General features: G+C 44.6%; 1 protein-coding gene across 3 annotated transcripts in view; it reads left to right on the forward strand.

Moving 5' to 3' along the window:
- Window positions 1–2,401: 2,401 nt before the first annotated feature.
- Window positions 2,402–12,451, forward strand: part of NADSYN1 (NAD synthetase 1) — a 42,478-nt gene continuing 32,428 nt past the window's right edge. For 2 of the 3 annotated variants that reach the window (XR_012645990.1, XM_074997439.1), the window contains exons 1-7: window positions 2,402–2,499; window positions 5,010–5,070; window positions 5,584–5,700; window positions 8,297–8,350; window positions 8,795–8,884; window positions 9,449–9,500; window positions 10,256–10,344. Coding sequence is in view for 2 of the 3 variants with exons in the window: in XM_074997439.1 (XP_074853540.1) it covers window positions 2,415–2,499; window positions 5,010–5,070; window positions 5,584–5,700; window positions 8,297–8,350; window positions 8,795–8,884; window positions 9,449–9,500; window positions 10,256–10,344 (548 nt within the window). In the remaining variant the exon portion in view is untranslated. The remainder of the gene's footprint in view (window positions 2,500–5,009; window positions 5,071–5,583; window positions 5,701–8,296; window positions 8,351–8,794; window positions 8,885–9,448; window positions 9,501–10,255; window positions 10,345–12,451) is intronic. The other variant, XM_074997440.1, reaches the window with a different exon arrangement.

Genomic DNA, 12,451 nt, shown 5'->3' on the forward strand with positions numbered 1-12,451 from the left:
ACAAAGTTCTTGTCTACAGGAGTCACTGTCGACAGAGTTTTGCCAACACAACCTCTGTCTACAAAATACATCCACATCTCATAGGGGCTCCCCCGTCAATGTCCTCCATTAATAGAGAGCAGCCAGACTGCCCAGACCTCTGTCAACAGAACAGCCAACCAAAAAATACAGGTGCTGCTTCCAGAACTGATGGCTGAGCTGATAGCCACAACCATCCTACCACCATCCACATAAAGGGCACATTACATACAGTGGTCATGTTATGTAATCCATGGTCACAGAGCAAAATGCATGAAACATGAAAGGAAGTATGTGGTAGAGGGGGACAGCACACAGTAGGGCTAATCTATGTGTTGGGGGGAATGCACTCTACAGGGGTGTGATTTCTAACATGCACTAATGAGCTACACAGGGATTGATCTGCAGACTATGTTGATGCATACAATGCTTTCAGTACACACTGGGGCTGTGTCTACACGTGCCCCAAACTTCGAAATGGCCATGCAAATGGCCATTTCGAAGTTTACTAATGAAGCGCTGAAATACATATTCAGCGCTTCATTAGCATGCGGGCGGCAGCCGCGCTTCGAAATTGACGAGCCTTGCCGCCGCGCGGCGCGTCCAGACGGGGCTCCTTTTCGAAAGGACGCCACCTTCTTCGAAGTCCCCTTATTCCCATGAGCTCATGGGAATACGGGGACTTCGAAGTAGGCGGGGCCCTTTCGAAAAGGAGCCCCGTCTGGACGCGCCGCGCGGCTGCAAGGCTCGTCAATTTCGAAGCGCCGCTGCCGCCCGCATGCTAATGAAGAGCTGAATATGCATTTCAGTGCTTCATTAGTAAACTTCGAAATGGCCATTTGCATGGCCATTTCGAAGTTTGGGGCACGTGTAGACACAGCCTGGTAGGGTTGGCAGAGATCAGTGCAAATCACTCCCCCCATACAGTGCCTTAGCCCACAGCATAGACAAGCCCACAGAGTGGGCCACACCTATGGAAACGTGAAGAACTTGAAAATCTAGAAAGCAGCTGGACTGAGAGACTGTTTTGAAACAAAACTGGGCCCATACCCTAAAATTCTGGAATCTTGAACTGCCCCCCATCTGGAGTGGTGGGATCTTAGGTTTTGCTTTCGATCCATCTCTATTAAACTAAAGCACAAGACATTGGGGTAACATTGACAGTGTTCCAGGCTGAATGGACTCAGGGAGCCCATATGAAAGGACATTACAACAGTTGAGAAACAGTTAATACTTAAAAGATTAAAGGCTGAGAAATAATTAATACAAAAAGATTAAAGCAGGAGAGGAAGCAATCAGGCTTTGGGCTGTATTCTTCAGCAACACGCAATTACTACCTAATAATTAGCAAAATAAACTGCGTGGGAAACTCCACAGATCAGGGTGTGGAATGAGGTAATAAATCCAACAGAGTACAATGATGTTTAGGAAAACAAAACTGTATTGTATGATCTTCTGAATACCTGTATCAACTGCCGATTAACTTAATGAAAATTGGGGCTAATTTAGCACTTGTCAGAGGGCACTCAGCCATTTGGTTCCGAAAGAAGAAATATCCAGCTTTGGTCCCACTGAAGTCACATTGGCCTTGTCTTTGATTACACTAAGAGCAGTAGTAGTCCTTGCCTTTTCAATCTTTCACCTTTAACGTGTTAGAAATGAGCATAAGTGTTTTTAAATGGAAGAGTTCTGTAACAGACCCCCCGCCACATTTACTGACTGAATGGCATAGTGACTCAAACAGTACCTGGATGGAAACAAAAAGCAGTCAAGTAGCACTTTAAAGACTAGCAAAATAGTTTATTAGGTGAGCTTTTGTGGGACAGACCCACTTCTTCAGACCATAGCTAGCCCAGAACAGACTCAACATTTAAGGCACTGAGAACCAAAAACAGTAAGCAAGGAGGACCTGGATGGGGTAGTAAAAGAAACACTTATTTAATTTAAAGGGGCACCGTAAGATAGTTTAGACCCAAAGCTGTAGGAAGGGGACGCTTTTTTTAAAAAAAAAAAGTTTACTAAAAGCACAATCGGTTTCACGAACAGCCCCTTCCCCTGCCCTACGTGCTTGGATTCCCTTGCGGTGTTTAGCCCCAACAACCACTGCACCCTGCTGCTAGACACGAGAGCTGGGAACTGCCATGAGCCGCCCGCTGACTCAGCAGCGCACTAGGCGCGCCTGGAACAGGAGTGAGCCTCAGCATTCCGCCTGGGCTCGGCGCGTGGGGTTGTGCCCCGCTGCGGTTCCTTTCCCTGGCAAGGCCCCGCGGCGGCTGCGCGCAATGGTTCCCGGGGCCCAGCAGTCCCCGGGTGGGAGCGGAGGGGGCAGGAAGTAAAAGCGAATCACGCCAGCTGCCCGGAAGAGCTCTCCGCCGAGCTCCCGAGCAGCCGCGGACATGGGCAGGGCTGTCACGGTGGCGACTTGTGCCCTCAACCAGTGGGCGCTAGATTTTGAGGGCAATTTGGCACGGATTTTAAAAAGTAAGTGTGTGTGTGTGTGGGGGGTCAGCTGTGACTCCCTTCCCTGGGGCGTGTGCGAGAGAGGGAGGGCTGTTGTCGGGCCCTTGGGACCAGCCTTAGCAGCCTGGCCCTAGGCAGGCGGTCTGGGAACTCTTGAGCCCCACTAGGTGGCCTGAGCGCAGGGAGAGTTACTGTCAGGACAGAATTAACATGGGCTTTTCATGCAGAGTGGGTCAGCGGGCAGGACAGACTTAGTCTTGTCAGATCCGTCGTGTAGTCCCCGGTGCCGCTGTCCCGGGGCAGGCAACAGCCACGGGGAACAACTAGAAGTCCTGTGGCACCTTCTAGACTAGCAGGTATTTTGGAGCATAAGCTTTCGCGGGCAAAGACCCGCTTCGTCAGTTGCATGGGGGACGGGGGTAGTTCAGAGGAGGGTTTAAAGCTGGAGTCTCAGTCAAGGGGAAGGCTAGAGCTGACAGGGTCTGTTCAGTCAGGGCAGATGCGGTCTATTATCCGCAGTTGCTAATGTGGAGGTGTGAACAGCAAGAGCGGAGAAACTGCAATGCCCCACTGCAATTCACATTGGCCAAACTGGACAGTCTCTATGTAAAAGAATAAATGGGCATAAATCAGACATCAGGAACGGTAACATACAAAAACCTATAGAAGAACACTTCACCCTCCCTGGACACTCAGTAACAGATTTAAAAGTAGCAGTCCAATAAAAAAAACTTCAAAAATAAAATGGAAAGAGGAATTTCAGAGCTGCAATTCATTTGCAAATCTGACACCATCAACCCAGGATTGAACAGAAACTGGGAGTGGTTGGCACATTACAGAAGCAGTTTCTCTGCTCTTAGGCTGTGTCTACGATACACAAGTTACACAAGTTACTGCTGACACGGAAGTCTTGACAGAACCTCTGCAACAGATTGCATCTACACATGCCTTGCTCTGTCGACAGAGAACTGCCAGACTGCACTGCCCTCTGGTGCCAGAAAACAGAATGGCAGCTCTGCAAAGAGGGCTGCCTGGCAACCGAAAGCCCTCTCTGTTGACAGAAGTGGCCACACCACACTTTTGTTGACAGTACTCTGTTGACGGGTTGTTATATCTCAGATTTTTGAGGGATCAGACTGTCGAGACAAATGCAGAGTTCTTTTGAGAATGTGTCGACAGAATGCTTTGTGTGTAGACGCTCCCTGAGTTATGTTGACAGAAGACCCCTTCTGTGGACAAAACTCTCTAATGTAGACCCAGCGTTAATGTTCACGCCTCCGTATTAGAAACTGACAATGGGCAACATCCCCCACGACTGAATTGACTTGATTACTTCCTTCTTGATGTTCACAACTCCACATTAATTGCCAATAATGGGCCACATCCACTCTGACTGAATACACCTTGTCAGCTCTGGCCCTTCTCTTGGCTGAGACTCCCTCTTTAAATACACTTTTGAAACATCCCCACTAGTGCATATGATGAAGTGGGTCTTTGCCCATGAAAGCTTATGCTCCAAAATATCTGTTACTCTATAAGGTGCCGCAGGACTTCTTCTTGTTTTTGAAGATACAGACTAACTCGGCTACCTCTCTGATACTTGTCAGTTATGGGAAAGAGATCCTGGGAGTTGCACTGGAGACCTGGGAAAACTAAGAATGTACCTGCTAGCTGACCTGCTTTGGGTCAAAGAAGGGAAGAAAAGAGGGAGGTGCTGCTTGGAAGGAGAAGAACGAAGTGGAAGGCCTGACCAGATCTCTCTCTCACCCTCTCTTCACCTTATGTTGCCCTCCTTTCTGGTAGTGTGCAGAAAGGCACTGACTTGTTCAGTAGTTAAGACCTTGTGTGGTGGATTTGCAGCTTTGCTTTTCCAGTGTTCTCCAAGGCCTGTTTCCTGGTTCTTGCACCTGTGGAGGTCTCTCTTGCAGTTGTGTGATAGTTGCATGGAGGAGCTGCTGCAGCCCCAGGGGTGTGGTAGTCATTGCACAGAACCATTGCTTTAATTTATACAGCCCTGCCAGACCGTTTCCTTAGACATTGGTTTCCCTCTGTTATTATAAAGCTCTAAGCTGGAGTGTGTTGACTAGAGGTGTGGTTTAATCTCCACACCGATAGGTCCTGACTTGACAAAGTCCTGGGTGGGGTGACTTAGTTGGGGATTGATCATGCTTGAAGCAGGTGGCTGGACTCAGGGACCTCTTGAGGTCCATTCCAGCCATCTGATTCTCAGCCCTTTTGAAAATCTGGCCCTTTTGTTAAAGTGCTAAATGGGAATTCAGCTCTCCTGAAAAATCTGCCTCCAAATAAATTTGAGCCAAAAAGGATAGTGACACTTCCAAGGAGGTATAGGATGACACTTGTGATATTAATGGAAACTACTAAAAGAAACCTGGCACTGTATGTCCAATGCTGGGATCCTTTTTCCACCCTGAAAAGTTAGACGATCATTTAATATTTTCTTTCTAGAACAGAAATCATTTAATGCTTTTTGTACTATCTTTTATCCACTTTCTCTCCCCTGTATTTTATAGGTATTGAAATTGCAAAGTGCAAAGGTGCAAGATACAGGCTTGGACCAGAACTGGAAATTTGGTGAGCCCATCTTAATTACTGTCTATCTGGTAACGTCTCAAGGAGTAGAAGTAGGTATTGCTTATCAAAAGATAAACTAAAAAACGAGTGGGCTAGAACAAATCATAATGCAGAATACTTTGTGTAATTCAAATTGCAGTTTAAACCCTAGTGTTGGTGCCTGAGCAAAAGTATGCTAGTGGTAGTGAAAAGTGCAGCACTGGGTCCTTTGTTTATGACTCCCAGTGACACCAATTACTAAGTTTATTCTAATGAAAATTCCAGATGGTAGATGTAACATTCAATTCTGTCCTTTAAACCATGTTGTTTTTTTATTAAAAAACAAAAAACGTCACCAACAATACAGTAGAATGTTAAATGCTTTCCGTGTAAATGGTATGTGCTATATAGTTCCTTGTGCTATGTGTAATTTCCGTAAGTTTGGGGGTTTGTTTTTATCTGAAGTATCATTGGCTTCTTGTGTCTGATTTTGAGCTTGTCTAAATTTTTTGCTTCTTATATTTTTGTACATAGTGGCTACGGCTGTTATGATCACTATTATGAGCCCGATACGCTCTTACATTCATTTGAAGTTCTGGCAAAGCTTTTGGAATCTCCTGTCACTCAAGATATCATCTGTGATGTGGGAATGTAAGTGTTATGTAATTATTCCAAAAGAGTACTTAACTAACTTACTTAAACCCTTGTACTCCAGGTGGTGCATTGGTCATCTACAAGTCTCTTCCACTTCACTCTGTCTTAGGACAAAACCTCTAGCTGACCCTAGGAGCATCCCAGTTGTTTTCCTTCAGTCTCAGTAGATCTTCTGCACATTGTCCGAGGTCATTCTTTTTTTGTGTTTTCCTTGCAGGTTGCATGTGAGAATTTGACAGACTGTGCTGAATGATGGCTTTCTGAGAGTGTCTCCTAGCCACCCCCACTTTCTTCTCTTGATCAGAACGTAAAGTAGTTTTTGTCTTGCTCTATTCAGAGGTCCACATTTGTGACAAACTCTTGCCATTTGATGTGAAGGATGTACCTCAGACATCTGCTTATGAATGTCTATAGTTTGTGGTTTGCAGACTTTTTAGTATGCCAGGTCTCTCATGTATACAAGAGCACACTCTTCACATTTTGTGTTGAAGAGCTGCAGTTTTGTCTTTGCAGTTATTATTTGTGATCTCCTATTCTGACGTTGATATCCTTGTCTGTTCCTCCGTCTCTGCCCATACTTTTAACTCCCCAAGTCGGAGAACTGCAGCACATCTTCCAGGTCATCCCCTCCCACTGTGATGGTGTTGTGGGACTGGTTGATCCTCATTGTCTTGGTCTTTCTTTTGTTTAATGCTCAGTCCAGTCATTGAGGTAGTTTTGTCTAGCATTGCGACCTTTTCTTCCATGCTTTCATGTCGGTGTGAAAAGAGGGTGATGCCATCAGCAAAATCAATATCCTCTAGCTGTTTGAAAAGTCTCCACTGAATGCCCCATCTGTTGTCCTGTTCATAATCCAGTCCACTGTGATCATGAATAGGAAAGGTTGGCAATAAGCATCTTTGTCACAGTCCTGAGAGTATGTTGAAGGATTCTGTGAAGACACCATTGTGAACAACTTGGCATGTTGAGTATTTGTATGTTAAAAGGATCAGGTTAATAATTTTGGATGGGATGGCACAGCATTGCAGCAGTTTCTCCGAAGTGTCTCTACCGATGCTGTCAAAGGCTTTTTCAAAGTCTATGAAGGTTAAGTGTGGCGGGGGTGGGGGGGAGGTTCGCTCAAGTGACTGTTCTGTGATCACTCTGAGAGTTGCTCTTTGGTCAGTACAGGATTTCTTGCTTCAGAAGCCGGCCTGTTCTTCCCTTCCCTGAGCTGTTTGTCAATTTCTGACTTCATTCTGGCCAAGAGAATCCTATTGAACACTTGTCCTGGAATAGGTAGTAACGCAACGCACTTCCAGTTTTAACATTCCTCCAGGTTGTCCTTCTTTGGAACCTTGATAAAGTAGACATGTTTCCAGTATTGTGGGATCTCCTCAGTGTCCCAGATTTTCCCAAATAGTTATACATCATACTGACTGATGCCTCACTACCTGCTATTGCTTCTGTGGGGATGTTGTCTGGGCCATGTGCTTTTCCACTTTTCAGATGGGCAATGGCTTTTCTGATTTCTCTTTTTGGAGGTCTGTTGTTAATTTGCAAAGGTGTGTTTGCGGGTTGTAACTCCAGAGGTGTGTGGGCAGGACTGTTCAAAGTGTTCCTTCCATCTAATGAGCTGCTTGCTGGGGTTTGTTAGCACACATCCCTCTTTGTCCTGTACTGGTTAATCACTGTACATTATGCTCCAGCTGGCTTCCTTGTGTTGTTTTACAGCTCTTTCAAGTTTTGCATTCTACAACTTGTTCTGCTTCTTATGCAGGGTTTTCCACAAAGTTCTTGTTGTTTTATTTTGCAGCCTATTGGAATTCTTTGACTTCTGAATACAGTCTCTGAGCTGCCCTGGCTGCTCTCTTCTGTCCTTTGTTACTTAACTTTTCTCAGAGTTTCTGCTGTGATCCGTTCTTTGTGATGCCTTGTCCTCCTTCCCACTGTTTTATCGCAGGTCTCTTTCCAGGCTGTTTTTGTGTTCCCAAATTAGTTCTATGGTAGCATCTTTTAATTGCTTTTGTGGTATACCTCTTGAGCTTAAACTTGAGTTTTATTGTGACTAAATGGTGGTCTGAACCTACATCTGCTCCACTCTTAGCAAGGATGTCTTCTATCGATTGTCTGAATGAACTGCTGATACAGATGTGATCAATCTGGTCTTCTGACTTTTGGTGTGGTGAAACCCAGGTGACCTGATGGATCCTTTTGTGTGTAAAAACACTACCACCTATTACCAGTCCATGGAAGCAACATAAATCACTAAAGTGCTCTCCATGTTCATTCATGTTTCCTAGGCCTTCTTTTCCTGTGGTCTGGTCTCTGCCTATATTTATGGGAAAAGAAGACCCAGGCAACATGAATGAACATGGAGAGCATTTACAAAGAGGTAGTTACCTTGGCAGGGGAAGATGCCTGAGCAGATGCTACTGGACAGCAAGGACTCTAGAGTTGCATGGCCCAGGTGTAGTGTTGCAGATGCACTGCTGGATGTCAAGTGGGGCAAAGGGTGCTAAAATATTTGTCACGTTTACAGCAGATCTTCTATAATGTGGTTCATGTAATGAACTTTTAGCTTCATGTAATTCTGCATTTTTTTTTGGTACAGGCCTGTTATGTGCAGAAGTGTTCGCTACAACTGTAGAGTGATCTTTTTAAACGGGTATGTATCTCTTACTAAGATATTATCTTTTATGGTCATAAGTTAGGTTAACTTCTTGGTACTTAGGTATAAATAGAAAACAAATCATATGGCAACAAATTTACATTTAAATGGGCACGACCAGCTTTGTACAGTATTTCGTTAATTTCAAAGAGTTGGGCAATTTTTGTGAACTTTCTGTCCACAATCGCATCTTTTTTTAATGTAAACTTTTAAATGTACTTTTGAAATGAAATCAAACATTCCCAGTACTGTGAGGCAGACCTATAAACAAAAAGAGGAAGTTGACTATGTAAGGTCAAACAGTGAAAGTGACTTGATTTGAATTGTTGTCAAATATGAAAGTAAACATACTGGAAAAAAAAATAAACTTGGCATTTCTTACTACTCATTTTGTCTTTGCTGCAGTCTAACTACTTACACTCCTTTTTTTTTTTTTTAAAGGAAAATTCTTCTGATCAGGCCAAAGATGATACTGGCAAATGCAGGAAATTACAGGGAACTTCGATGGTTTACCCCATGGAACAGAGCACGGTGGGCTGCATACAGTGTAGTAGTATGGCTAAAAGCGTGGATTTGCCTTTGTAATAACAGCAAATGAATTGAAATCCCCATTCCAATTTATTATTTCTACTGCAGGTTCAACTCAAGGGAAATTCGTTTAAGCTACTTAGTGATATTTCATTTAGAAACCCCTTCAAATAGGACTAAATTTGTATCACATGCATCTATGCAAAGAGAGGAGGCTCTTTCAGGAAATGAGAGTCTGCTTCCAATGAGGCAGCGTCCTTCATCCCTTTTGCTGAGACCGTTTTCAGACGAAACAGAAGCCTTCCCATGGAATCCAGGGTTGGAAGGGTCCCAGCTTGTTTTCAGAGCTAAACCTGTCTCCAGCTAGGTCTCTTCTCCAGCTGTTTAAAGAAGATTGCATCTCAAGAAGGATTTCTGTCCACCTTGTGGCACAGTCCACATGTATTGATACAAGGGTCCCCTCTGACCTTGAAGTCTGTGAAACATCATGTTAATATTAAGTAGAGCATTGCAGTAAAGCAGAGAATTTTTTTCTCTGTGTATTGCTGATCTGTATAATTGTTTTAGGTATGTGGAGGAATATTTTCTCCCCAGGATGATACAGGAGGTGACAGGACAGGTGAGTTTAAGGAATGTGTGTTTTCTGATCCTGTTTTTATATGAGCTAGACATGTCACAAATAACTTAATGACAGTATAAAACTGTTAAGCCAAGTTCTGGCGTCAGTTACAAATGTGCAAATTCAGTGTTTTCAGTGGAGTTTTTCATTTACTTGTGTACATGAGCCAATAATTTAGCTTTGTTTACATAAACATTAATGTTTTGCAACAAGGTAAGAGGATCCAAAATTTGCCCAGCTGAAGATTACACTGGCTGCTTACCAGGAGCTTCAAGATCATATCTGAACTGTCCAAAGTAGAACAGATTTTTTTCCTTGCTTCATGCACAAGTACAACCTGCAGTGGTTGCATGTTACAACACGAATGTGTTCCACCTTGAACTCAGTGGACAGCTCTGACTAATTGCTGCACCTTTTGGTTAAATCTGAGGGTGGCTTGAAGAATTTAATGGGCTGTCCCTGTTCTACAGCTTGTTTATTTAAGAAGGAGATGGGTCTGAACTAATACCTTATTTAAAAAAGAGATGGGTCTGATCACCACTGGAACTCTGGGAGAGGTAAAAACCTGATCTGGATTTACAGGTTAGGCCTATGTCTGAAGTAAAATCAGTTTCAGATGAAAGAATATGTATCTTTCTTGCTGCCTTGACACTAAGTTTATCTAGTTCAGTATGTTCCTTGTTTGGGATTGCTTTTTTGACTCACATAAGACAATGCCTCCTTATAAACACGGGTGTGCTGTCTGCTTACCTCAGGAAACTGTTCCTTTTGGTGATGCTGTGCTAGCAACCAAAGATGCGTGCCTAGGGAGTGAAATCTGTGAAGAGCTATGGGCACCAAATAGGTAAGACAAAGAAATGAATGAAAAGTAGGATAAGCATGTCCTGAACCTGCTAAAAGGAGAGGTGCCACTGCTAAACTCAGTTTTTGTTCCTCTATGGAGAAAATCTTTTAAAAAGAGCCAGTATAACAAGGAGCAATAAATGCAAGCAGAGGAAAGAGGGTCTAAGTAAATGGGGCAAAGAATTTTGTTGTCTTTATGTACAGTAGACCCCTGACTTACACGTAGGTTGTATTCCTGGGCAACCGCACATAAGTCAAATTTTGCGTAAGTCTAGACTGGGTTGGAGAGGGGTACTGCCGCCTTCGGGTTACCCAGTCCTGGCTGCGCCTGACTCCCTGCTGCTGGGAGCGGTGGGGAATCCAGAGCCAGGTGCAGCAGTGCTGGTCAGTTTCCTGGCTCCCGGAGTGGTCCTGGTTGGGAGTCTGGTTGCCAGCTCCCCACCAGGCTGGAGCCAGGAAACTGACCAGCGCAGCAGCAGCAGCAGTGCTGGTCAGTGCAAGCAGAGAGGAGTCAGGAGCCAGGCGGTTCCCAGCTCCCCACCACTTGCGAGAGCCAGGAAACTGACCAGTGCAGCAGCAAGAAATGTGTAAGTCAAAACTGTGTAAGGCAGGGATCTATTGTATTATGGTTTCAGTGCTGAGAACTCTGTGTGCCCATATCACTCTTTGGGGGACAGATGAAGCCGAGAGTCTTAAATACAGTAGACCCCAGAGTTACGCGAGGGTTCTGTTCCACACACCCTCGCGTAACCCGGATTTTGCATAAGTGAGGGTCTGTCTTTTTCCCTGGTGGAACACGTGTTCTGCAGCCGGGGAAGCAGCAGAAAGGTATTTCATGCAGTGGGGGGTAGTTGGGGAGAGTTAAGCCTGGTGGTGGGTTGGGGCCATGGGAGGTGGGTGGGTGGGGCTAAAGCTGGGGTGTGTTAGGGCTGCAGGGGGGCGAGGGGTGGAGTTGAGCTGGAGCTGTGCGTGGGGGTGGTGAGCCAGGGCTGCATGGTCAGGGGGGTTTGAACTGGAGCGCTTGTGTGTATGTGTTGAACTGGAGCCACGCACAGGGGTTTGAACTGGAGTGCAGGAGGTGTGGGGGGAGGTTGAGTTGGAGCCATGCGTGCGGGGTGGTGAGCTGGAGCCAGAGGCAGGTGGGGGCGTGAACCGGAGCTGCATGTGTGTGGTGAGCTGGCTGGGGGGTTGAACCGGCACCGGTGGGGAGCAAGTTAAGTGCAACTGGAAATTGCACATTTTCTGGGTTTACTGTAGCAATTGGGGTCAGCTGCCTAGGAGCGGGGTCGCATACTCTGGGTTCGTGTGCTCTGAGACCTTACTGTAACTAGTTTGTGTTTTAGGTGTTCCACTGTACTACAGTGTCCATCAGAATGATATATATGGAACCAAACCTTTCAACTGTGGTTTTGTGAGGCTTTGTGAAAAATTAGGAAAGACACTTGTGTCATGAATCTGATAGCATTGTCAGTTACACTATACAAATCAAAAGAAACTCTTTTTGGCATCAAAGTGATGTAAGTGAGAACAATATCAGACCACTTATCTGCAAAGGAGACTTCCAGTCATTGTTCCATATTCAGAGAACCTTATTAATTTCCACACTGTGGAATTGTACCTTCCTCATGATATCCCTTGCACACCCATCTAGAGGATTTAGTTAAGATTTTATTCATTCTGAATTGCCATCTTTATTTTTTTAACCTTAATAATGCAGGCAGTGCATAGGGACACAGCTGAAGCTCGCTGCGAACATACCAAATGCAAGCTGTGCTATTTAACAGTACACAGCTGAGACTGAAAAATTTCTCTCCTGCTTATAGGGAATGTTAATTCCAGTGTCCCAATTAAGTGCCATTTAAATAATGTGTCCTGTATTTTGTTGTTTTCACTTTTGAATTCCTTAGACTTTTTTTTTTTATAAGAGTTTTTCAGTTCTTCTGGAGAGGTTTAAAATTTTCTACAAGGCATGAACTACCTCAGGAGCTGGTCTTTTCAGATCAGTGGGTAGGATTGAGAGCCTAACTTTCTATAGTAAAAAGTTCTGTTAGATGCATAAATTAAACAAGAAAAAAGTATAAACATTTCTTTTTAAAGACAGAAGAAAC

The sequence above is a fragment of the Carettochelys insculpta genome, chromosome 6 (genome assembly GCF_033958435.1).
Source record: "Carettochelys insculpta isolate YL-2023 chromosome 6, ASM3395843v1, whole genome shotgun sequence".
NCBI lineage: Eukaryota > Metazoa > Chordata > Testudines > Carettochelyidae > Carettochelys > Carettochelys insculpta.